The sequence below is a fragment of the Enhydra lutris genome, unplaced genomic scaffold (assembly GCF_002288905.1).
Source record: "Enhydra lutris kenyoni isolate GAN:26980312 unplaced genomic scaffold, ASM228890v2 scaffoldscaffold2, whole genome shotgun sequence".
NCBI lineage: Eukaryota > Metazoa > Chordata > Mammalia > Carnivora > Mustelidae > Enhydra > Enhydra lutris.
In genome coordinates this window covers 3,660,255-3,685,694 of record NW_019154086.1, presented here as the reverse complement: position 1 = coordinate 3,685,694, position 25,440 = coordinate 3,660,255, and the positions used below count along the sequence as shown (strand labels likewise).

The 25,440-nt window shown below is 39.8% G+C and overlaps 1 protein-coding gene across 2 annotated transcripts in view; it reads left to right on the top strand.

Moving 5' to 3' along the window:
- Positions 1-25,440, top strand: part of LOC111150501 (LIM domain containing preferred translocation partner in lipoma) — a 647,570-nt gene that overhangs the window by 389,290 nt on the left and 232,840 nt on the right. For both annotated transcript variants that reach the window (XM_022507994.1, XM_022507986.1), the window contains one exon: positions 11,049-11,735. In XM_022507994.1, the coding sequence (XP_022363702.1) occupies positions 11,049-11,735 (687 nt within the window). The remainder of the gene's footprint in view (positions 1-11,048; positions 11,736-25,440) is intronic.

The following is a 25,440-nucleotide window of genomic DNA, read 5'->3' as shown; positions in this document are numbered from 1 at the left end:
GCCCCCTGTCTTTAAAGTCTTTTGGGTCCATTCAGGAGTGTTGTGAGAAGTGATTCAGTGGGAAAGCTTCCGGGGGAGCCCCTCATTAGCTGTGGTTCATGTGTGTGTGGAACGCTGTGCTGTGACGTGAACAGGTGTTGATACAGTGCACAGAAGTAAGAGATTACTGTCTGCATGGCTCTGACAGGAACTCCTGGGGGAGCATGTGCACGCACGCACATATGTGTATGTGTGTGGCTTAGGTGTACAACAGCTGAAAATGAGTGTACTCTTAGTGTCTCTGTATTGGCAGTAATATTTTGAACTTGGTATTTCAAAAGTCATCTTTGAGATTGTTTTAACCATTCACCGGTTTTCAGCTACGATTTACGAGGTAAGTTTTTTCTTTAATTTGGAAAATACCGAAAAAAAATATGAAGATGAAAACCCAAATTTCTGTTAATTGCATCTGTGGATGCAGTTTTCCACCTTTTAAAAATATTTTTAAACCATTTTCTGTGTCTTATTATGTTCCTTTTTTCTCTACGCACACACATACACATACAAGTTGGCAGACTATGCTAGTTTTTGGTATGTGTCAATTTTTAAAATAATTTATATTTAATGTACTTTTCATATATTATTTGAAATAATACATACACACAACAGGTACACAAATACACTCTGATTAAAAAAAGTAAATTGTGATTCTGTTAGAAACTTTGGGATATAGGAAAAATATAGACAGAATCCTAAAAATTACTCCCTTAAATTACCCACTGTTATTATTTTTTTTTAAGATTTTATTTATTTATTTGACAGAGAGAGAAAGAGCACAAGCAGGGGGAGCAGCAGAGGGAGAGGGAGAAGCAGGTTCTCTGCTGAGCAAGGAGTCCGATGTGGGACTCGATCCCAGGACCCTGGGATCATAACCTGAGCCGAAAGCAGAGCCTTAACCATCTGAGCCACCCAGGCAACCCACCCACTGTTATTATTTTGAGAAGAAATATTTCTAGCCATATGTATATGCGTAGCATGTATGAAAACTGTAGATAGATACAAATATTGATTAACAAATATAAAATGTTGCCTAACCTGATTTTACTATGTATAAAGTTACCGATATTTTAATTCTTATTTCTTTTTATATTTTTCTTTTTTTACCTTTTATTCTGTTAAAATGACAAAAACACACATTTTTTTAAAAATTTTTATTTTTTATAAACATATATTTTTATCCCCAGGGGTACAGGTCTGTGAATCGCCAGGTTTACACACTTCACAGCACTCACCATAGCACATACCCTCCCCAATGTCCATAACCCCACCCCCCAACCCCCCTCCCCCCATCAACCCTCAGTTTAAAAACCCACATTTTTAAGACTATATTAAGTGCATTAATATTTTTGTATGACTATCACCACCATCCATCTCCAAAACTTTTTTTTTTTTTTTAACCTTCCCAAACTGAAACTCCATACCCGTTAAATAATTACTCCCCATTCGTCCCTCCTCATCCCTCCCCGGTGACCCCATTGTCCTTTCTGTCAGTGGTGAATGCCTGCTCTAGACACCACCTGTAACTGGAGTCATTCAGTAGGTGTCCTTTTATAAAATGGCTTAGTGCATCTTAGCACAATGTTTTCCCGTTCATTCACGTGTCAGAATTTCATTCTTGTTTCAGGCTGAGGAATAACTATTGTATATATATTTACACATTTTTTATGTGTTCAGCTATCAGTGAATACTTGGGTTGCTGCCACGTGTTAGCCATTGTGAATAAGGCCGTTGTGAACGTGAGTGTGCAGGGTTCCTGCCTTCAGTACATTTGGGGTATATAACCAGAAATGGGATTGGTGGATTGTTGCTACATTTTGAAACATTTAACAATATAGTTTGTTGTTTTTTTTTTTTTTGACCCCGAATCGCTAAGGAAATGTTGAAAAACAAAAATAAAACTGGGGGCATCACGTTACCTGATTTCAAGCTTTACTACAAAAGCTGTGATCACCAAGACAGCATGGTACTGGCATAAAAACAGACACATAGACCAATGGAACAGAGTAGAGAGCCCAGATATGGACCCTCAACTCTATGGTCAAATAATCTTTGACAAAACAGGAAAAAATATACAGTGGAACAATATAGTTTTTAATTGCTAAATTGTATTCCATTATATGAATGCTACATCATTTATATTAACAACTCCCATGTATTCATTATTTAAATTGCTTGTAAGATTATAATCTTTCTTTTTCATATATTATATTGCCATGAATGTTTCTAGAAACCAAATGGTTATGCTAGCTTCCTTCGGTTAAATTCCTAGAAACAATAATTATGGACTTTATCAGGACTTCTGATACATATATCACCAAATTAACCCAGAAACATTGTCCATTAGAGTTTATAGAACCAAACAAACACTGCCTTGGTCCCTAAGTCTAACTCATATGAATGTTGTCCTTTGGAGATAATTAGGGTAAGCCCCTCCTATTACTTCTACCTCCTACCTCCAACTGTACCCCTTTATTCTGCTTTAATAACACTACCTAAGGAGACAGTTGTGAATTCTGGGTTCAACGAAGAATCATTTGCCCCTTTCCTTTTTAATTTTTAGATTTCACTCTCAAAGTGGGTGGGTCTAAGATTATTTGTATTAGAAAGATCTAATGAAAGATAATTTGTATCACCCCCCCCCCCCAAAGATCATTTTGTATGGCCAGATTTGAGAAATAGTTGTCCAAATGTATAGTAGTATGCTCATGCATTGTACTCTTGGTCTGTGAGGTTGTTTTCTAGCTCATGGAGTCATCTATCAAGTGGATAATGTGAGTGGCCTGAATGAGTTGAGAAATTGATTTGCTGTGGGTTCTAATCCTGAATTCTGGGACTCTGAATCCTGGATGGCTTAGTCAGCATGCAATGCTTGGTCTCAGGGTTCTGAGTTCCAGCCCCACGTTGGGCATGGAACTTACTTAACAATCAAGAAATGAATCCTGAATTTTGGAAGATAATTAGTAAGGGGACTCAAGAAATCAAAATGAAGTTAGTCCTTAATTAAGGGCTTGAAGAAAACAAGGAATTGATTTTTTATTGAGCAAAAAACAAGTAACAAATATGAGGAATGGTAGTGTAACTGACTTAGGTATGTTGTGTTTACATTTTTTTCGAATTGTACATACTCAGAAACCAAGTCTAGCTATTTTTTATCCAGCCATTATTTATTAAGTATCTACCTGGTGTGGATCCTTAATGATGAGATCAGGCTCTTATTGGCCATTGAAACTCACTGTAAATATTCAGAATTTACTCTTAGAATTACTGGATTGTTCACATAACTGGAAATAAGATAAGTGTCATGAAAATAAAACTGAAGTTGAAATGCCCAGAATCTGTTCTAACAAATCAACCAACCCCCTTTCCAGGGTTTATCTGTTCCTTTTCTGTATGGAAATAACATTTCATGTAGCTTCAACTGTGTTGCACATATGATTGGTTTTACATTCTGTGATTTTCATTTAGCATTTATATCTTCATTGTCCGTCTTAGGCATTTTTCCACCTCAGTGTAATAGCTGGAATCAAAATACATGAAGGGACTCTGAGTTTTATATAGTTGCTCTCATGTAGGACTTCAACTTTTGTATACATTCACCTTCTATTACCTTGGAAACTTTTCTTTCTTAGTAGAACCTTTTACTTATCATACCAAGTTTTGTCCCAAAAATGTAATTAAGAATTCTCTGAGTGCAGTGACTCTGCATGTGTCTTTTTGTGGCTTTTAGCAACTAAGCTCAGCGACTAACACATAGCAGAATTTCAATTTTTTTAATTGAATAAATAGCTTTGATTAATTAAGTTTCTAGAGATTGGGGTATTGTGATTCCTTGGTAGTTCAAATGCATTTTGTCACAGTACATATTTTTAATGATTATTTTAAAATGCATTCGTCTCCTTTCTTTCATGGTAAGTTTATTTAAAATTTGGCCCCTGACTATTTCTGTAAGAGATTTGAGCCAGGATCAAGTAGAATTTGCATACACAATATAACCATCAAAATGAAAATAAGCATCTCAATGCTTCTTTGAAAGATAGTAGTAGTAATAAATTCACAAAGTAAAGTCATTGAACTATTTAGAGGAAGGGAGAGACTAATGAGGTTGCTGTAATTAAGCATGCATTAAATGCGTGACAGAGTTTCTTGATTGTCAAGTAAGAGAAATGAGCTAGCTCATATTTTGCATGTTTGTTTATAATCTGACAAGAGAAATGAATTTTTTTTGGAGTCTGTTAGTTATTCATTTATTCAAATTCATGCATTCAAATATTTGTCAAATGCCTACTAGTGGCTATGATGTGAAAAAGCCAGATTTTTCTGGGTTTACTGTGGAAGCAGTAGTGGATGAGAGGGACAGTCTCTAACACTATGAAAACAGACAGGTACAAGTGTGAGACGTGTAAAGGGAGAGGAGTCAACAGTGCTCACTCTGCCAGAAGACTCAGCAATGGTCGCTGAGCGGGCAGATACTCAAGTTGAGACTTAAGGGGTTTTTAGGGATTAGCTCATTAGAATTATTAGAATTCAGAGAGAGCGGGCGCCTGGGTGGCTCAGTGGGTTAAATCCTCTGCCTTCAGCTCAGGTCATGATCCCAGGGTCCTGGGATCGAGCCCCACATCCGGCTCTCCGCTTGGTGGGGAGTCTGCTTCCCCCTCTCTCTCTCTGCCTGCCTCTCTGCCTACTTGTGATCTCTCTCTCTCTGTCAAATAAATAATAAAATCTTTAAAAAAAAAAAATTCAGAGAGAGGTGGGAACCAAATAGGTATAGTTTCTGAGATGAGAGGATCTTGGTATAGTGGCTGTGAAAGAAAGTCGGTGTCAGAGAGTATAGCTCTGTGTAGCTCTCAAGGAGAGGGAGAAGAGGGAGAGTCCAAACCATTCCCCCAAGCCATTGAAAACTCTTAAGCAGGAAAATAGTGTGATTAAATCTGCGTTTGAGAGATTGCACTGTCTACAGAATGACGGATTCATTGAAGGGGGAGCAACAGTACACTCTGGAAAACCTGTCTGGATGCTGTTGGAGAATTCCTGGTGATAGGGGGTGTTATCTTGGAATAGAGTCACAGCAGAGGAAATGTGGAAATATTTGAGAGTCACAGAACTCCTTATTTAGGAACTAGAATCCCCAGGATTTAGTACTTGAATGGGATGTGAGGGAGAGGCTCAAGAATGACTCCTAGTGTTCTCGTGTGAGCAACACCTGTGTGGATGAGAAAACCAGACGGAAATCAGGAAGGGCAGATTGAAGGAAGATGATGAAACAGTTTTGAACGTGTTGAGCCTGAAGAGCGTAAGAGACATACAGGCAGACCCATGAAATAAACAGGTGACTATCTGGGTCTGGTATTCAGAGTACTCTGAATTCTGGAGACAGGAACTCATAAGAATCTTTATAACGTAGGTCGTATTTTAAATTGTATATATAGGGTCCTGGAAAGAGTTAATAGAGAGAGAGAAGAGAGGAGGTCCTGTGTCCGATAAAGACGATCATGATTCTGGAGCCATTGGGCAGTATGTTGCCTACTGTCACTGGTAGCAATTTGAAAGCAAGATAAGTAAAGAACTTCTAGCAGAAACCTAGAAAGAGCCTGAATCCCTGCTGTCACTGTTGAGCAGACATATTAGTTCTTGGCTGCCTATTCCTGGATTATCTATTATGAAAGACAAGTCTCTGTCTGTTTGAGATCATGATAATTTGACTTGCTGGAGCTCACAGCTTGACTTCTTTCCAACTTTTAAAATATGCAAGTCGATTATTAAAACACCGTAAGGTAACTGTTTTAATGAGGGTTATGTACAAAGTTCGTGGGGAATATAACTGAAGGACCACAGAAAAAGCCTCAAAATCCTTCCAGCAGAGTCAAGAATGACATTCCAGAAGACGCACCATTTGATCTGAGACTTGCAGAATAAGTAAGCAACTGCCCAGATGGCGATGTTTGAGCAGCAGGGGAGCAATGTAGAGAGTTGGATGGAACGGATCAGAGACTGTGGAAGGAGGTCCTGGCTGACAGATATGAGTACAGACATAACTGTGTGATCTATTCCAGTCTCTGCATACGCCTAAAATTGCTGGAGTGTGTGATGTGAGTGGTGTGGAAAAAAGGAGGTGGCTGGACAGGGAGGCAGGGGCTAGACTGGAAAGTCTTTGCAAAGCATATTTAAAAAATAAAACAAAGAGTGAAATGTCATAAAAAGAATTCAACACAAGGCAGTCATTTGCAGATGGGGATCAGGCTCAGTCACGTTAGATGACCCTGGTGTTATTGAGAAAGGGAAGAAAGAAAGAAGTAGAGTTCACTGATGGCAATAAATAGCTCAGGGAAATGGGGATGGAGACAAATAGTAGGGGAAGGAAAATTAAACTGGAGTCAAGTGCATGGTTCTAAGAAATATGCGGACTTCCATAGAAGACATAGTAGTAGAGTAGAGTAGGGGAGTGTGTGTGTGTGTGTGTGTGTGTGTTTATGCATGCACGTGCACGCATGTGTGTGTACAGGCACGTCCAGGGAGTGGGTGATCAGAGGCAAGAGAGAGACTGAGGAACTGTAAGATGTTATCCTGACTTGGCTATAAAGGAAGTCGAGGACGTGGCCCGCAGGGTGAGCATGAGAGTTGCTGTCAGCACCCCTAGTCTTTTGTTGTTTTTATGGCCGCAGCCAGTTCTTCCCTGGTAATGGGAACATCCATTCAACAGCTACTGATTATGTATTAGCCCTTCCACCTGACTAGAAACTCCCAGGGGACAGGGAGACATGCACCCCTCATCTGAGGATATTGCCCTTCTCCCATCAACCTCACAGAACTTTTCATGTCCAAGATCCTTAGAGAATAATTAATGGAAAAATAACCCCATAAAAAGACTGTTACAGAGATTCAAGTCTCAGGGGATGTGTGTATATATATATATATATATATATATATATATATATATATATTCATAATTTTAAAATGTGCTTGATTTTCAAAATAAAAATGTTAAATCATGATAAAACTTTAAGAATCTCTGCAAAAACAAAAAAGAAACGATATGCCAAAAATAAATACTCGGAAGTGCCAACTAATTCAGCGAGTAGAAAAGATTCACTATGTATTTAATTGAATATGTGGGCCAGGAAAATGTTGCCATAGCTTTCTTTAACTATGAAGAACATAAATAAATATGCTTTAAAATGATTCTTGTTCTTTACCCCTTCCACCTCCAATGAGGTAAAGAATGTAAAATCTCAGGGGAAAAAAATATAGCTAAATGTGCTATTTTCACTAACGTAGTTATGATATAGGAAATACTCAGAAACATGCCGGCACATACACAGCAGAATTCATAATAAAGTTGTGAGAAACCTTCTCATCCCTCGAGGAGAGCTGTACTGGCGAGATATTTCCTAGAAGAAAGCGATGGCTATTGAATTTGTGCCCTGATGCCTTCCTTCAAAGACTTGGGGGATGTTTAAAGTGTTTGTGTGTGTGTGTGTGTGTGTGTGTGTGTGTGTGTGTGTGTGTGTCTGTCTGTCTGTCTGTCTTTCTGTCTGTCTGGGTCAGGGTCTGGGTCTGGGTTCATCAAGAAAGAAAAAGAGAAAGAGAATTGGGGACACCTGGGTGGCTCAGTCGGTTAAGCTGCTGCCTTTGGATCAGGTTATGATCCCTGGGTCCTGGGATCAAGTCCCACATCGGGCTCCTTGTCCAGCAGGGAGCCAGTTTCTCTCTCTGTCTCTGCCTGCTTGTGCTCTCTCTCTGACAATAAAAAAATAAAATCTTAAAAAAGAAAGAATTATGTTGGAACAAAGTTTCTTCTAAAGAGTTAGGTCGACATTAAGTCTTTTTGCTTTACTTTATCCAGTCATTGGCTTTCATTTTTAAATCGGTGACTTTTGAAGGATCTGCTCTGGGGGCAGACTTCGTTACAGCTGCAGCAGAGAGTGTGCCTGTCATTAGCCCAGTTGCTCAGTCACTGTCTCCATTTATAGTTGGGTTTGTAAAGTGTTCAAAATAGGAACTCTGGGTTTCTGCTGATCTTGAGTCATCAAAGAAAAGAAAAGCTTTATTCCTTCTTATATTCATTTCCATCGATGCTGACATTTTTTAAGACTGACATGGTTGACTAGGAAAAAAAAATGACCTTTTTTTGGTTCAAATTGTTTCTACCGTGGTTTCTACTACAAAATGTCAGGATCTTAACTGCGTACTTATTTAGGAATTTCTTGAGGATGTGTATTTTAATACATTGCTGAAAAGGAAATTGAATCTCTTTCTCTTGGGTACTACTGGAGCCATCTTCATGCAGAAGGGAAAGGCTACTCTTCCAAGACAATATTACTCAGGTTGCTTAAATTACAAAAGTAACTGGCAAGTTTGTCCCCTGAAAGGCTAGTATTAAAAGGGGGAGGGGATAAAAGATGGCTGTATTCAACAGCCTCTTGTAAACTCAAGAGAACTACACCTAGAATTACAAATTCCCCAGGAAAGTACACAAATAGAATTTGAGACAAATAAAATGTGGAACAGAGCTGTAGCAGTCAGGATCCCAACACAAATGGTAGTAAGCCAACTCATAAATGCAGTGTGTACCCAGGCCCATTTGAATAGAGAGAAGCCTGAAGGGACAGAGCCATAATCTGAAGCTAGCAGAGTCCGAGCTGTCATGTTGTCGAGGCGCACAGGGACAAAGGAGGAGAGCAGTTATTTTGGACCAAGAGGTGGTGAGTGTTGTAGAGGAGAGATGCTAGAGAGGACCAGTGACCTCCTAGGCTCACATCTAGGAACTTCACAGGTAGGTGGACAGAAGAAATGAGGCCCAAGAATCGATCCGTGTTTTTCATCAGGAGCACTGTTGCCATCTTGGGTTTGACAATGATGTGTTTTGCTGTCTGCCCATGCAGTGGTAATAGTGTCCCCTAGTCACCATGACAATCAAGTTATCCCCCCTCATTCCCAAACTTCCCTGGTCAGTAGGTGATTTTTCTTCTCCAGTTGAGAATCACTATATGTTAACCAAATACCCCTGATCAATGTAGATGATCAGAAAGCTATATGTCTGAATCGAAAGACTTGCGTATTATGGAGGGGACAAGGTAGCTACCCCATCTATGATCCCATATCCACATATCAGGCAGGAAAGAGGAAATGGGCAAAGTAGGGACAATGCTTAATCAGGAGAGTGTTTGTTTTCCCAGAAATGCTTAGCGTATATCTTTTTGGTCAGAACTGTGTCCCAAGGCAACTCCTATCTACTACATAGTCGAGGGAAGTATTTTAAGTTGTGCACATTGTTCCTTGAATAGAATTGAAATTCTTTGAGTAATGAAGAAGGGAAGTAGACATGAAGAAGCAGTTAACAGTGTCTTTCCCACGAGCTACATATCTTTGGTGTCTTGGTGTGGATGAATGACACTAGAGTAGTATAAGGCCTTGCATTCTCCCTTTCTATGCATACATTAATTTGCTTGGAAATTAATAAACAACAAAATCAGGGTGTGGTCATTCCTTTGTTAGAGCAACAAATCTAATCATTGTAACTCAGAGTAACATGAAAACATTCTGTCATTGGCGCATTTTCGGATCCCTAATCGTCTAATGCCCGAGAATGGAAGTTTAAATCTCCAGGCTTTCCCCGAGCCTGTCCTTATCCCCAGCCCAACCAAGACATCTCATGTTTTGGCAGTGAGAGCTTTTCATCTTTGTGTCTTTAAACAGTCCTAGGATCTTCAGTAAGTGTTTCTGAATTGAATGAATGTCTACAAGAGAAATCGGACAGATAGAAAAGGAGGAGGAGTCAGCGTTTGAGTTATCTTTGGTCAATCACTCTTTGACAGGAAACTTTGTTCTAAAATTTAGCATCTTGGTTGGGCTGGGGGTTTTTCTCTCAACACCCCTCTTCACTTTAGTTTTTCTTTCCCTTGGCCTGGTCCTCTGTTCTCTTTCCCTGGTACCTCCTTTTAGCTGAATGGTGACTAAGTCTTTGGGTAATTTGACTGAAATCACATTGTTTCGTTTATTTTTGTTGTTATTGCTAGTGTTTTCAGTATTAAATTAAAAGGAAAAATTGCCAAAGCCAATGTCATGAAGTTTTGTTTTTCCCCATGTTTTCTTCTATAAGTGTGTGTGTGTGTGTGTGTGTGTGTGTGTGTGTGTGTGTGTAGTTTTAGCTCTAACACTTAGAGCTAAAAATTTGGGTTACTTTTTGTGTATAGTGTAAGGTAAGGGTCCAAGGTCACTCTTTTGCATGTACATATCCAGTTTTCTGCACTGTTTGTTGAAAAGGTTATCCTTTCCTAACAAATGATCTTGGCACCCTTATCAGAAATTACTTGTGCATGCAAGAGTTTGCTTCTGGACTCTCTGTCCTATTCTGTGGGTCTGTGCATCTGTCTTGATGCCATTGTCATGTTGTTTGGATTTTGGTGGCTCTGTAATAAGTTTTGAAATTACACAGCATGAGATCTACATTTTGTTCTTTTTCAATATTGTTTTGGGTATTCAGAGTCTCTTCAGATTCCCTATGAATTTTAGGCTGAATTTTCTCTATTTTTATAAAATTGCCAGTGGAATTTTGATAGGGATTGCCTTAAATCTGTAGAATACTCTGGGTATTATTAACCTATATTATATTAAGTCTTCCAGTCCATGAACACAGGATGTCTTCATATTTATTTATGTCTTTATTTCTGCAGTATTTTTACTTTTTCGATTTAAGTCTTTTGCCCTTGTTGGTTAGCTTTATTCTAAGGGTTTTTTTTTTTTTTTTTTTCATTCTGATGTAATTGTAAACAGAATCATTTCCTTAATTTTTTGAGGGGGTTATTCATTGCTAGTACCAAAAAAATGCACCTGATTTGTGTATGTGTTTGTGAATTTTCAGAAGGCAGGAACCATGCCTTATTTGTGTTTTACGGAGTTAATACAAGATAATAATAGCAGTTTCTAATATGTGTTCATTTCTGTGTTATTATTTTTCATTGATGGTAATCTTTGTACTTTTTGTTTTTATCCTTTTCTCTTTCCTACTCTAGAGCTCTACTAGCTCGACAGCCTCTCCTCCAGTCTCCACCCCTGTCACAGGACACAAAAGAATGATTATACCAAACCAACCGCCTCTAACAGCAACTAAAAAGTCTACATTGAAACCACAGCCTGCACCCCAGGCTGGACCCATCTCTGTGGCACCAATTGGGACACTAAAACCCCAGCCTCCACCAGTCCCCGCTTCCTATACGACAGCGTCGACCCCTTCCAGGCCTACCTTCAATGTGCAGGTGAAGTCAGCCCAGCCCAGCTCTCTTTATATGGCTGCTCCTTCATCAGGACAATTTTACAGCCAAGGCCCAGGACCCCAGGGCTATAACACTCCCCCAGTTTCTATCTCTGGGCAGTGCCCACCTCCTTCAACACGAGGGGGCATGGATTATGCCTATATTCCACCACCAGGACTTCAGCCTGAGCCCGGGTATGGGTATGCCCCTAACCAAGGACGTTATTATGAAGCCTATTCAGCGGGGCCTGGCTATGGGGGCAAAAATGAGACCGATCCAGCTTATGGTCAGCAAGGTCACCCAAACACCTGGAAGCGGGAGCAAGGGTATACTCCTTCTGGAACAGGAAACCAGAACCCCCCTGGGATGTATCCAGTTGCTGGTCCCAAGAAGACCTACATCACGGATCCCGTTTCAGCACCGTGTGCACCACCGCTGCAACAAAAGGTAGGGAGCTCACTCACATAGTGATGGGATTGCAGGAGAATGTATCGTGGCCTCCTCTCCCCAGAAAACAGAGCCTAACGCAAAAGCGTTATGTGCTCCTTTTATGTCATTAGGAGGTAGAGTCCCAGGGAAGCTTGAGTGAAACAGGAAAGGGGCGGGGATCCTATGTGGGGTATGTTACCAGTCTGGCTACTGATTAGTATCAAGTACAACCAGCTGTTCAGTCTTGAGGATCGTCTTCCAGAAGACTCTCTATGAACAGATCAGGATAGTCTGTCCAGGGAGAGAAAGGCAAAATAGTTTATCTTCCAGCTATTGTCTCCTGTTTGTCAAAGCTTTCCTCTGGGGATCAGAAACTTCCTCCCACTTAGATGTTCCATTTATTTGGGCTCTGAGTAGGGAGTAGATCTGCAGTATCTCATACTTTAGTGGGGACGGGACGTTCCCAGGATTGTAGGGAAGTGGTGTATAGGGCACATGAGATACGGTGCTGTCAGATTGGGTTCAGGTAAAGTCAGTCAGAACCCCAGCCAAAGTGGTGCTTGGGGTTCTGCCTTGGACAGAGCGAGCCCAGGGCTGCTGGGACAGAACAAGTGGCCCTGGGCCCAGGAGGTGGGTGAGGTCAAGGGGATTCAAGATAATGCAGACACCTCATCTAGTTTCCTTTGGGAAGGGGCTACAGTATAATGGCACTCATTTTTTGGTCTCTTGTTGATCCCCATCACTGATCCTCTAGGAAGAATCTTCCTCTCCAGGCTTTAACTATATTAGGAAAGTTTTAAAAATTCTTTGTGACAGTGGTTTGACTTAATTGCAAGTATGCATGTCTTTTAAGTCAATGCATTCAGTTACTGCCTATGAAAAGCTAAGATATAATACCACACATACCTACTCACCTACAACTTGGGTTGTCCATGAGGGCTACAACCGACATGATGATGTTTCCTTCCACCCTGACAAGAGGAACCAAGGAGAATTACTTGGAAGGGATGTGATGGAGAAACCAAGCTAGTTTCCAATTAATTGGGTTGGAACTGAGCCCTCCCTTTTAGCTAGAGCTTTGAGAAATCAGAAACTGCAGAGCCCTTGATTAATTGAAAGTTAAAAGGTAATTGTTGAGGTGGATTATGGAAGTATGGATATGTGCCAATGTGTAACCCTTTACCCATTTGAGATTGTCAATTTCCAGACATACCTAATCACATTTTCAACATTATAACACAAATTTGTTAGGTCTTTGCTCTCCAGGTAAGGTGTTTACTAAATCACGATTCTCACATGAAAGCATCTGCTCTATTATGTCCCGAAAGAATTTTAGGTTCTTTAGATGAAAGGAACCCTTCCCAGTGGGGCCTGTGAGTAACTGGAGGCACCTCTTAACCTTATGAATTCTCATTACATGAAAGTGGACCAGCCATCGTCATTCTCCAGCATGAAGATTCCAAGTTACAATTATACATGTTTTTGAAACATTACTCTTGAAAGGCCCTTCTTTTCAAAATCTCTCCATGCAGAGAGATTTTATTAAGGGTTTTTTTGTTTTCTGTTTTGTTTTATTTTTTACAAGATTTTATTTATTTTATTTGACAGAGAGAGAGATCACAAGTAGGCAGAGAGGCAGACAGAGAGGGAGAGGGAGAAGCAGGCTCCCTGCTGAGCAGAGAGCCTGGTGCAGCACTCGATCCCAGAACCCTGAGACCATGACCTGAGCCGAAGGCAGAGGCTTAACCCACTGAGCCACCCAAGTGCCCCTTGTTTTGTTTTTTACGTAAAGTTTATCCAGAATGGCCAAGCTGGATAGGCTTCCTCTTTATTAACATTACCGTTTTCAAGGAAGAGTTTTTCCAGGAGGACCCGAAAACAACCAGGTCAGAACAAAAGGGTGTTATTCAACTTCACCTCACCTTGGTATAACCGAAACAAATTCTCCTACAGACGATTAAGAGTTTAGGTTGGGAAAATTGCCATCAACACTTAAACTCATATAGACATGCCATTTTGCCCTGTCTAGAGCAACTCGACTGACGTACCTGTGAAAGAGATGGGCCCCAGGTTATGATTAAGAACGCCAACATCCCACCTGGGGAAACAGACATAATCCAGAGCAAAAGTATGTCTAGGTGGAGGGAATCATCTGGTGAGAAGTACTGAACCAGGAGTTCCTCTTCCACCTTTTGAAACAATCCAGAATTGTAGGGAGAAAAAAATTAGCACCCATTGCAAGAGCTGGATCTACGATGTCAGGTGCAGCCACATGATTAACGTTTGGTCTGCCCTTGGTAATCTAGTCAGGGTACAGAAATCAGCTTTGATGAACCACTCACCAGAAAGCACAGAACTTCATTTTCCTTCTTAGTGGCACGAGGTCATGATTCAGGATGATCTACTACGTTATTACAGATTCTGGATATCCGGGAATTTCTTGTCATTTAAATTTTTTGGAAATATTTATTTATAACCATGCCATGCATTTTAACATCATATTGTGCATTTTAAAAATGAAAATTAAATCCTGTATTTTTGCTGCCATGATAGAGGACAGTGCTTAGAGGTTGGTATTTCGCTGTCTGTCTGTGTTTTGTTTGGGGAAGGGGAAAGAGGCCGATGAAGCTGCAGACATTTCCTGTGTGTGTCGTGGGGGCACTGGTGGCTGAAGGGGTGGGCTTTCCACAGTTGGTCTTTGGGCAGAGCACTGCTGTATTCAACTGCACCTGTGCCCAGAGGCCCTTATTGTCCCAATATTGCCACTGCTGGGCTTGCTGATGTGACTACTGGCTGGAGAAGTGAGCTCGTAATTCTAATCCCAGTTCCTCTCTTGACAGTCCTCTTTCAGCCTAGGGAAAGCCTCTAGACCTCTTTGTGTCTCGCTTCCAGCCTCATTAAAGTGGAACATCTTCACTAATTAATTAATGATTGCAGAGGGCTTGGAAATTTCCAAGGGCTAAATAATTGCCAAGGGAGGGCTATTCGGGTTTTTTCACTGGCTTTCATTTATTTCCAGTTGTTTCAATCACCGGTGGAAAACGGACCTTCCTACCTTAAAACAATGATCTTTTGTTACATTGAGAAGCTTGGAGGAATTTGATGTTGGACCTATTAAGGAAAAAGTGGTTGTTGTTGTTGTTAAGTGAAAGAACGAAATCTCTCCTATATTTGAGATGAGCTGTTTTGATTTCCCTGCAATATAAAAGAAGAGGAGAAAGAAAAGGAGAGGAGAGACAAGAAGAAAAGAATAAAGAACGGAAGGAGGCAGCATGAGAACCTATAAAGTGTGGGGGATCGTGATTATATTTATGTTCCCATAATGTGCTGAGCAGTGAATTTGCATGCTACAGTAGACCATAATGTGTTTCCTGGACCATCTGAGCTGAGTTCCTTGAAAAATATTGTTATAAGCAAGTTTTTATAAGAGAAATATTCCTTTCCCACTAGAAATCCTCTTAAAGACACAGTGGAATCTTTTCTTTTGGCTCTTTTCTAAAAGCTCCTATCGGCTAGCTGCCCTACAGTTCACGAGACTCTTGTCCTGTGCATTATCTGCCCAGGCCCATGAGGTGCAATGTGCCTTTTCTCCAATATTCAGATAAGGTGAGTCAGGCTGAAAGCGCCAGAGCCGGGACCTGGAGGCCGGTCATTGCTCTTGAGTGCACAACAACCCAGGGGCAGGTCAGCTTTAATACCCACATCTTGTCCTGAACCTAATCTGTCTTAGCCTCCGTTTTATTAAAGAAAAAATGGTGTTTGCCTCACAGTGTGTGAGAAGTACTGATGCTATGCATCCCAGGGAAACTTGGGGTGGGGGTAGGCTCCTACTGGAGTGGGGGATTTGGTTAAATTCTAAAATCATCTGCTGTTAACATCTTCTTGAAAACCTCTTCATGATGGTGAGAGTGTGGAGATCAGCAAACGACTTTTCAATAAATCCAACACAAAGTTGTTTTTGTTTTGTTTTGTTTTGTTTTGTTTGTTTATGTTTTGGTTTTTGTTTTGTTTAGTTTTTGTTTTTGGTTTTAATCCAGAGTTAGGACAGATCACTGCTCTTCATTTAGCTTTTGAATCTGGGGCATATTTAATGGTATAGAGAAGAGAGTGAAGGTAGTGGACTTTTAGGGTCAATGTTAAAGGGTCCCAAGATCTATAATTTGTTACGATTCAGAAAATCCCAGAGAAGGTTGTTATGGTAGTATTTCACACATTCAAATAGTATCAAAATGTGGAACTTTCTTTCACTGTGGAAAAGAGATGGATATCCATATTGGGTATACTGCAAGCAAATGGCATTACTTTGGAGAAAGCTTTCCTTTATGGTAAACCTTGTACTAAATAGCTCTCAATTCCAGGATCAGAGGAACAAAAAAAGAAGAGACGGTTAGGGTGGGAGATGAGCAGATGTAGAGAGATAGATGTCTCAGGTCAGGTGCTAATACCTGGGTACATACAGAGATGAGGATGGAAGAGGTTGCTTGAATAGACAGTGACAGAACATTAGTAATCCCCCCTATGTACAGGGTTTTTCGGTTTCCAAAGCACGTTGTCGACCCCACAGAAGCCACAAGGGTTCAAAAGCTCAAGACTGAGAGTTACTCTCTGTAGATCGTATGTCAGATTCATGGGAGAACCACGGTTTCGATGTGGGTCTTCTGAATATTGTCGTCATGTTTTCCCCCTAGTAAGCCGAGCATGTTGGCATGCTTTGGTGTTTGGATGGTGGGAAGCACCACGTCGGCAGCACCAACCACTGGCCATGGCTCCCCCTTGGCCCTACTTGCTGGCAGACATGAAAGCCGGCTCAGGCATTTGTGGTGCAGTGCCATGAGATCAACAAATAGAGGGGAAGAACCCTGTTCATCCCTGCAGGACATCCATCCTGGGGCTCGACTTCTGTTTCCCTGTCACCGGTATACAACTTCCCCTGTTGTTTCTACCTCACAATGTCTAAAATCTGGTTTCTTATCTAAATCTCCTTGGTACTGTCCTAGTTCCGGTGTTTAATTTCTCACCTAAGTTATGGAAATGGCATCTTAATGGGTATCTCCACCTCTAGTCTCTGCCCGCACCCGCCCATCCCATGTACGTGAGCAGATGAATCTTTCTGCCTTACAACTCTGCCTTTGCCAATAACTGCCTTTAAAAAACAAAAAACAAACAAACCAACCCCACAAAAAACCTTCAAAAATTCCCAGCCAGTTATGGAATGAATTGAAACCCCAGCCTGGATTTCCAGATTCATCTCCCCCTTGAAGCCTCCCAACTTCCAGTTGAGTACTTCTCTTGCTAGTTATTTCTCATCTTTGTAGCTTTCCTCATGGAACGCCTTCCTGCAAGGCTTTCTCAGATCTTCCCCCAAATAAATAAAATAGCCGGACATCTAATGTGACTTAGGAAGACCAAGCTAATGTGTTAATCTCTCTTACGATGTCTTCTCTTTGTAAGATCAAGTTGTACATTATTTCATCTTCTCCTTTGGAAGTTTCCACACTCTTCCTGTACTAGAGTCATATGTACTGATCTTCCGCCAGCCTCTGCCCCAGCATATACTGGACTCTATGATTTAGGGGGTGAAGACGGTATCTGAATGACCCTGTCTCCTCCAGAGTAACTAACACAGTACGTAACACATTCTTGTATAATAAAGATGCTTGAAGAAACTCCCCACATCCTACTGAAATATGGAGAAAACCCTGCTTTAAAGCTTATGGCGTTATTCAGCAAAATGCCAAAATCCAAACCTACTGCACCAAGTCATATATTAGGTGACCTCAGGAACACAGGCACTGTCACATCAGCAACTCAGTATCCAAAGTAGTTAGCTAATATCTCGCATTCACCACCGTGCTAACATTTTACATTCCTTCTGGAATATGCGTGTGTACATGTATGCTGTTACGTACACAGTCTTTTTTATTTCCCCACTTGCCACATGTCCACGGAACTTGTTGATTCATATTCTTTAATCAACCTTTGGAGGTTTGATTTACATTCAGTAAAATGTGTCTATTTTAAATGCATGCGACAGTGAACCTTTGACATACATATATGTACCTGTGTAACCCCCACCACAATCTCGAGAACATTTCAGCTACCCCAGAAATCCCCCTCATTCCCTGCTGCATTCAGTCTCCTTTAGGCTCAGCGCCAGGCAACCGGTCTGTGTTCCAACATAGGTTACATTTCTCCTTTCCAGAATTCCATATAAAGGGAATCACACCATAGTATACATGCTTGTGTCAGAGCTGCTTTTACTCACTGTAATTTTTTTTTTTTTGAGATCCATTTATGTTGTTGTGCATATCAGTAGTCATTCATTTTAATTGCTAAGCAGTGTTCCATTGTATGGGTATACTGCATTTTCCTTAGCCATTAACTTCTTTGGGTACATTTTTTTTTTTAAGATTTTATTTTTATTTATTTGACAGAGAGAGATCACAAGTAGGCAGAGAGGCAGGCAGAAAGAGAGAGTGGGGGAAGCAGGCTCCCCGAGGAGCAGAGAGCCCAATGCGCGACTCAATCCCAGGACCCTAAGATCAAGACCTGAGCTGAAGGCAGAGGCTTAACCCACTGAGCCACCCAGGCGCGCCTTTGGGCACACTTTTAATTGCATTTTGAACTATGAGTAAGGCTACTGTGAACATCCATGTGCCAGTTTTTGTATGGACATAGTTTTTATTTCTCTTGTGAAATACCCAACAGGAGCATTTCTGAGACGTATGGTTAACCATTTAACTACTTAAGAAACTAGCAGACTTTTCCTAAATGCACCATTTTACATTCTTACCGGCAGTGTACGAGAGGTCCAGCTGGTCCTCAGTCTTAGCACCTGTTAGTCTTGCTATTGTCAATCTTCTTAATTTTAGCTATTTTCATACTTTATAGATGCATCTGATTATGGTTTATATTTATTTCCCTTTTGACTAATGATGTGGGATGTCTATTATTTATGCACTTATTGGCCATCATTTGTCTTCTTTTGAGAAGTGTCATCAAATTCTTGGCCCATTTTTTATTTTATTTTTTATTTTTAAAATTTTATATTATTTTTTTCAGTGTTCCAAGATTCATTGTTTATGTACCACACCCAGTGCTCCATGCAATATGTGCCCTCCTTAGTACCCACCACCAGGCTCACCCATCCCCCCACACCACCTGCCCTCCAAAACCCTTAGTTTGTTTCTCAGAGTCCACAGTCTCTCATGGTTCGTCTCCCCTTCCAATTTCCCCCAACTCACTTCTCCTCTCCTTCTCCCAATGTTGTCCATGTTACTCCTTATGCTCCAGAGGTAAGTGAAACCATATGATAATTGACTCTGCCTGCTTGACTGATTTCACTGAGCATAATCTCCTCCAGTCCCATCCATGTTGATACAAAAGTTGGATACTCATCCTTTCTGATGGAGGCATAATACTCCATTGTATATATGGACCACATCTTCCTTATCCAGTCATCTGTTGAAGGGCATCTTGGCTCTTTCCACAGTTTGGCGACTGTGGCGATTGCTGCATGGGATACAGCTGGGGTACAGATGGCCCTTCTTTTCACTACATCAGTATCTTTAGGGTAAATACCCAGTAGTGCAATTGCAGGGTCCTAGGGTAGCTCTATTTTTAATTTCTTAAGGAATCTCCACACTGTTTTCCTAAGTGGCTGCACCAACTTGCATTCCCACCAACAGTGTAAAAGGGTTCCCCTTTCTCCACATCCTCTCCAACACTTGTTGTTTACTGTCTTGTTGATTTTGGCCATTCTGACTGGTGCAAGGTGGTATCTCAATGTGGTTTTGATTTGAATCTGCCTGATGGCTAATGATGATGAAAATTTTTTCATGTGCGTCTGTTAGCCATATGTATGTCTTCTTTGGAGAAGTGTCTGTTCTGTCTTCTGCCCATTTTTTGATGTGATTATCTGTTTTGTGTGTGTTGAGTGTGGTCCGTTTTTTAACTGAATCGTTGATTCTTACTGAGAGTGGTAAAGGTGCCTTGTATATTCTGAGTCAGGGTCTTTAGGTATATGCATTTCAAGTATTTCTTCCTGGTCTGTGACTTAACTTTTCTTTTCCTTTGAGATGAGCTTCATTTTCTGAACAGGAGTTTTTAATTTTGATCAAGTTCAGTTTATCACTTTTATCCTTTTATAGTTTATACTTTCTTTCCTTATATATTTTTGCTTCCTCGTGGTCACAAAGATTGTATTCTTGCTATTTTTTAAAGATATTTACAGGTAAATTTAGTGCTATAATTATCTAGGCACGTTTGACAAAAATCAGTTGGCCATATATGTGCAGATCTATGTGGACTCTGTCTTCAGTTCCAGTAATTTATATATGCCAGTGCCATACTACCTTTATCACTGACTTTTATAGTAGATTTTAGAATCAGGCTGCGCAAATTTTCTATCTTCGTTCTTTCGAAAGTGTTTTGATTATTCTGAGTCCTTTCAATTTCCATATAAATTTTAACATCAGCCTATCAGTTTCCACAAGTAGCCTGCTGTGATTTTGATTCATATTTTTTTGAATCTATAAGTCAATTTGAAAAGAGTTCATATTGTAGCAGTGTTGTCTTCCAATCCATGAACATGGTATATCTCTCATTTGATTTTGATTTTTATTAATTTCTCTCAACATTGTATTATACTTTTACACATGTTTTGTTAAGTTATCCCTAAGCATCTCACATTTTGAATGCTATTGTAAATGGTATTTTTTTAAAAGTTTCAATTTATAGTTGTTGGCTGTTATTATATAGTTGTTTTTTTTTTTAATTGACCTTGTATCATATGACATTGTTAAATTTAACAGTTTTACAAGCTTGTTTAAGACTCCTTTGGCTTTTCTACCTGATCATTTTATCAGCAAATAGTTGTCAATTCACTTGTTTATTTCCTTTGTGGATAAGAGTCTAGCCATCAAATTCTTATATTTGGAAGATGTGCCTTTTTGGTTGAAGAAAAAGTTTTTCACAAAATTGAAGAATGTAAATTGGAAGAAATAATAAATCTTTAACATTTCCTTCTCTAGAGTAGCCTACTGAAACTGTCAGACATAGAAGTCATCTTCAGAATTATTAAATCATAATTCCTTAAACTTACAGATAAGAAAACAGAGGCCTGAAGTGTTACAGTGATTTGAAGAGTTAGTTATATAACTAGTAGGTGGCACATATCAGTAAAAACTGGTCTTTTTATACCACAGTTCCTCTGCATTGGCTCAAGACATGTGAGATCAGGAATATAAAGGAGCTTTAAAAGGTGTGATAGTCATTGCCAAAAGGAGCTTACACCTACCCTTGGACTCCCCATCAGTTTTATACGTTCTCTAATCACAGAAAATTGCTATCATCTCGGTGTTCTTTGTTCTGTCTCATACATAGTTGTTCCTCCCGTGAAAAGACTTGTTCTTAGGGTCTGTATGATTTTTTTACTCAGTCCATAATTTCTTCTTCCCCTAACTCTAAAATTTATCATCAGAATGGATGTCCTCATATACTAAGAAATGTCTGTGAGTATTATTCATTTTGCTAATCCTATTTCTTCCGGGTTTTAGATGTTTAGAAATATCCCAGGTCCCTAATCTTTGTAGAAAATTAAGTAAATCACTTTAAACAAATGATTCTAACAATATGTAATTTTTTGCATTTATAGAGCTCAGAGAACTCACTTCAATTTACCAGTGTTTTGTCTTTGTTCTATTTCATTCCTATAGTAAAAGAACTACCCAACTAAATGATAATGTCCCTCTAGAATTTTTTTTTCCCCCAATGGCCAGCTGCAAACACTCATGCTGTCCTGTCTCAGAGTAGAGTCTATGGTTGTCTTCCCCAGCAAACAAAGAAGTTTGCCCATTATTGGTGTATAATGATTAGTGATGAATATACATACTTTTAAAGATTTTACACACACAGTATTAGGAAATGTTCCCATAGTGAAAGTCAAATAGTTGACTTTCCAAAAGTGCCAATGCCAAGTAATAATGATTTACTTGTTATTTTAGCTCTTTGATTTAGGAATATGGAAAACTCAACTTTTAGATACACTCTTGGCAAAGAATATGGTGTTTGCTCTATTTTATCCTTAGAACTCAGTGAATCTTCTTCAGAAAATAAATTTGATTAACCTCAGAAGGTTACTTACTTACAATATCATTTTGAAATACATAATAATAACATGTAACATTTTTATAACTCCATATAAAATTTTACCAAACAATTTCATATATGTGGAAAACTCTTTATCATGTCCAGGGGCAACTTGTCTGGTATCCCATTAATACCAAATGTCAGAGATAGGGTGAGAAATGGGTCTTCTGACTGCTAGCCCAGAATTCTCCCATTCCATAGCACTTGCCTCCATTTAGCTCATAGTAGTTATTCAAATATCAAATATCCCTTGGCTCCAGAAGTCTGGAGAATACAACTTTAGAGTTGTGTTTCTGAGATATAACATATATTTAGCATTATTTGAACCCCAAAATTCAGTCAATACTATATTATCAAGATTTAAGCAGTTGAAACTATACGCTAATCTAAGTTCAAGATAAAAGATACCCTTTTATTCAGTCTTCATAAGTATTTGGTGCATTTATATCTCTCAACCATAGACAATATATTTATTTTAGACACACCTTTAGGGATTATTGTGAAAATATAGACTAAAAGGGTATAAGAATGCTAGTCATATTCATTTGGGATCTGTTAGGTATTACTTATTTTTCCTGGTCTATATTTAACATCTTCAACAAAAATTTGGATAGTTACTATAAAAATATTACTAATTTTTACCAGAGGAAATCCAGGTTTCAGTCCTCCTATCCATCCCATTCAAAAGACGAAAAGTATTAATTAAGCAAGCTCTATAGAAAATAACTGGTGCTAGCAATCCCTGAGGAGGCAGGAAAATTTCTGGTGACTTGCAGAGAACTGGGCAAGAGTTTGGAAAGGCAAGCAGGGGAATATGGACCATAACCCAGCAAATGTAGCCCATGGGCTGAATCTCACATACCACCTGATTTTGTAGATCATGTTTTATTGAAATATAGCCATGCCTACTTATTTGTTACCTATGACTGCTTTCTGACTATAGTGGTAAAGAGTTACAGTAGAGGATGTATGGTCTTCAAAGCCCAAAAGATTTACTGTATGTTACTTTACAGAAGAAGTTTACTGACATCTTATTAAAATATGGAAACACTTCACAAAATATAGATTCTCATTAAAATTTCTTGAATATTTCTCAACTATTCTTTCTTATCCAGTAGATTGAGAATCTTGAGCTGGAGGTTGTTTCAATGGTCGGTGATAATTTGGGGGAAGAAAAGAATTAAAAATCAAACCCAAAAATCTTACTTGGCAGAATGGATTCTGTATCCCTCCTGGTAAATTTCTATTGAGCCTTCAGAATCTATCAATATTAAATCTTAGAGAAGCTTGATCATTCATTCACCCAATCCCCTACATATTATTGTCATTCCTCTGAGTTTTCTCATAACATTTTTCTTGTTCTTTTACCATAACATACATATTAGTAGATATCTTAAGTATATCATAACTTTGGGGTTCCTGGGTGGCTCGCTTAACTGGCTGACTCTTGATTTTGGCTCAGGTCCTGATCTTGGGGTGCTGGGATCCAGCCCTATGTCTGGCTCTGTGCTAGGGGGGGCAGTCTGCTTGCGAATTCTCTCCCTCTCCCTCTGCCCTTCTCCTTGCTCCCAATATCTCTCTCTCTTTCTCTAAAATACATAAATTAGTCAGTAAATAATAACTTTATTGGAATAGAATTCACATAGTAGAATTAACCCACTTAAAATGTATAGTTTAATCCATTGTTTTTAGTATATTCATGAAGTTGTGTGACCATCATCACAATCTCTCACCCTAGAAAGTTTAAAACTCATACTTACTAATTCCCACTCCCCATTTTCCTCAAATCCTCCAGACCTAGGTAGCTATTAATACTTTCTATATCTATAGATTTGCCACTTCTGGACGTTTGGATTCAAACAATATATAGTCGTTGGTGACTAGATTCCTAGCATAATATTTCCAAGTTCCATTCATGTTGAGGTACAACTGAGTGCTTCATTCCCTGTTATTGCTGAATACCATGCCATTGTACAGACATACATCCAATTTATCCTTTCACTAGTTGAGGGACACATTTTGGAGTTTGTTTTTCTTGGCTCTTATGAGTATTTGAGTTCAAGTTTTTTGTTTGTTTGTTTGTTTGTTTTTGTTTGTCAGAGAGAGAGAGCACATAAGCAGAGGGAGCAGCAGGCAGAGGGAGAAGCAGGCTCCTCGCCGAGCCAAGGAGCCTGATGAGAGACCTAACCCCAGGCCCCTGAGACCATGACCTGAGGCCAAGGCAGACACTTAACTGACTGAGCCACCCAGGCATCCCTGAGTACAAGTTTTTTATCTGAGTATATGTTTTCAGCTCTGTTAGGTATATAGGTAGTGTTGGAATTTTCTAGGTTATATGGTATCTTCATGTTTCACCTATGAAGCTGCTGGACTGCTTGCCAAAGGGGTTATACCATCTTGGTTTCCCACCAGCAGCTCATGAGCATTCTGATTTTTCCATCTCTGCATCCCATTGGATTTATTTTTTTTCAGCATAACAGTATTCATTGTTTTTGCACCACACCCAGTGCTCCATGCAATCCGTGCCCTAATACCCACCACCTGGTTCCCCCAACCTTCCACCCCCCGCCCCTTCAAAACCCTCAGATTGGATTTTAATCACACTATATGTCTGTCTCTTCAAGTAGACATTTCTGTTCTTCAAGGGTGTGACTCAGGTCTACTGGGGTTTTGTTTCTTATATTCCTAAGATGGTACAGTGCCTGTAACAGGAACTTATGAATTCATGCATCAGTCAGTCTATCAATAAGTGAAAGAACTTGAGTTACTGACTTGATACAGCATTGCATACAGTTCCTATTACTGAGAGTTGTTAATGTGGTTCTTTTTGAATACGTGTGTTCTTACTGATGTTCTTTTTTTTTTTGTTTTTTTTTTTGTTTGTTTTGTTTTAATTCTATCTGTGTTCCCAGTCTCATGTAGGCTTTAGATCCTAGCTTGCATTGCCAGTAGATTACTCTTCATTTAGATGCACTCTCTTTCCATCACTGAGGCTAATTTCCTAGCCTGCATCATTGGAGTTCTTCTCTTGCTGCGGTCAGCTTGAACTGGTCTTCTCTCTGTCCCTTACAGCACAGTGCTGTGTATAGTGAATTTTTTTTTTTTATCATTGAGGGGATATCACCTCACCCAAGCCTGTTTTTCCCACACGTGGCTGTTAACCTTTTCAGTCCTGATGGTTCTGCTCTTCCAGGAGCTCAGGCCTAACACTCGAAGTTGTTTTGACTCTTCTTCCTCACACAGCACATGCTTTCAAGGAGGTGATGAAATATTATCTCTTCTCACCATCTCTCCTGCTCGTTCCCTGGTGGAAGCCTGGTCCGGCCTTTCCTGAGTTATTGCAGTGGCCACCTACTGCTCTGTCTTTTCCACCCTGGTCCCACTTTGGCCCGTTCCAACTTAGAATGATCCTTGAAAATCATATTATTTCACTTTCCTGCTCAAAACTCTCCAGCAGCTTTCCAGCTCCACACCTTCCCCTTGAGGGAAGCAGGCATGGTGCTTACAAGGCCCAACTCTTGTTTGTCCCCTGGTAACTCTCTGACTTCATCTACCCCACCCGCCTCCCCCCCCC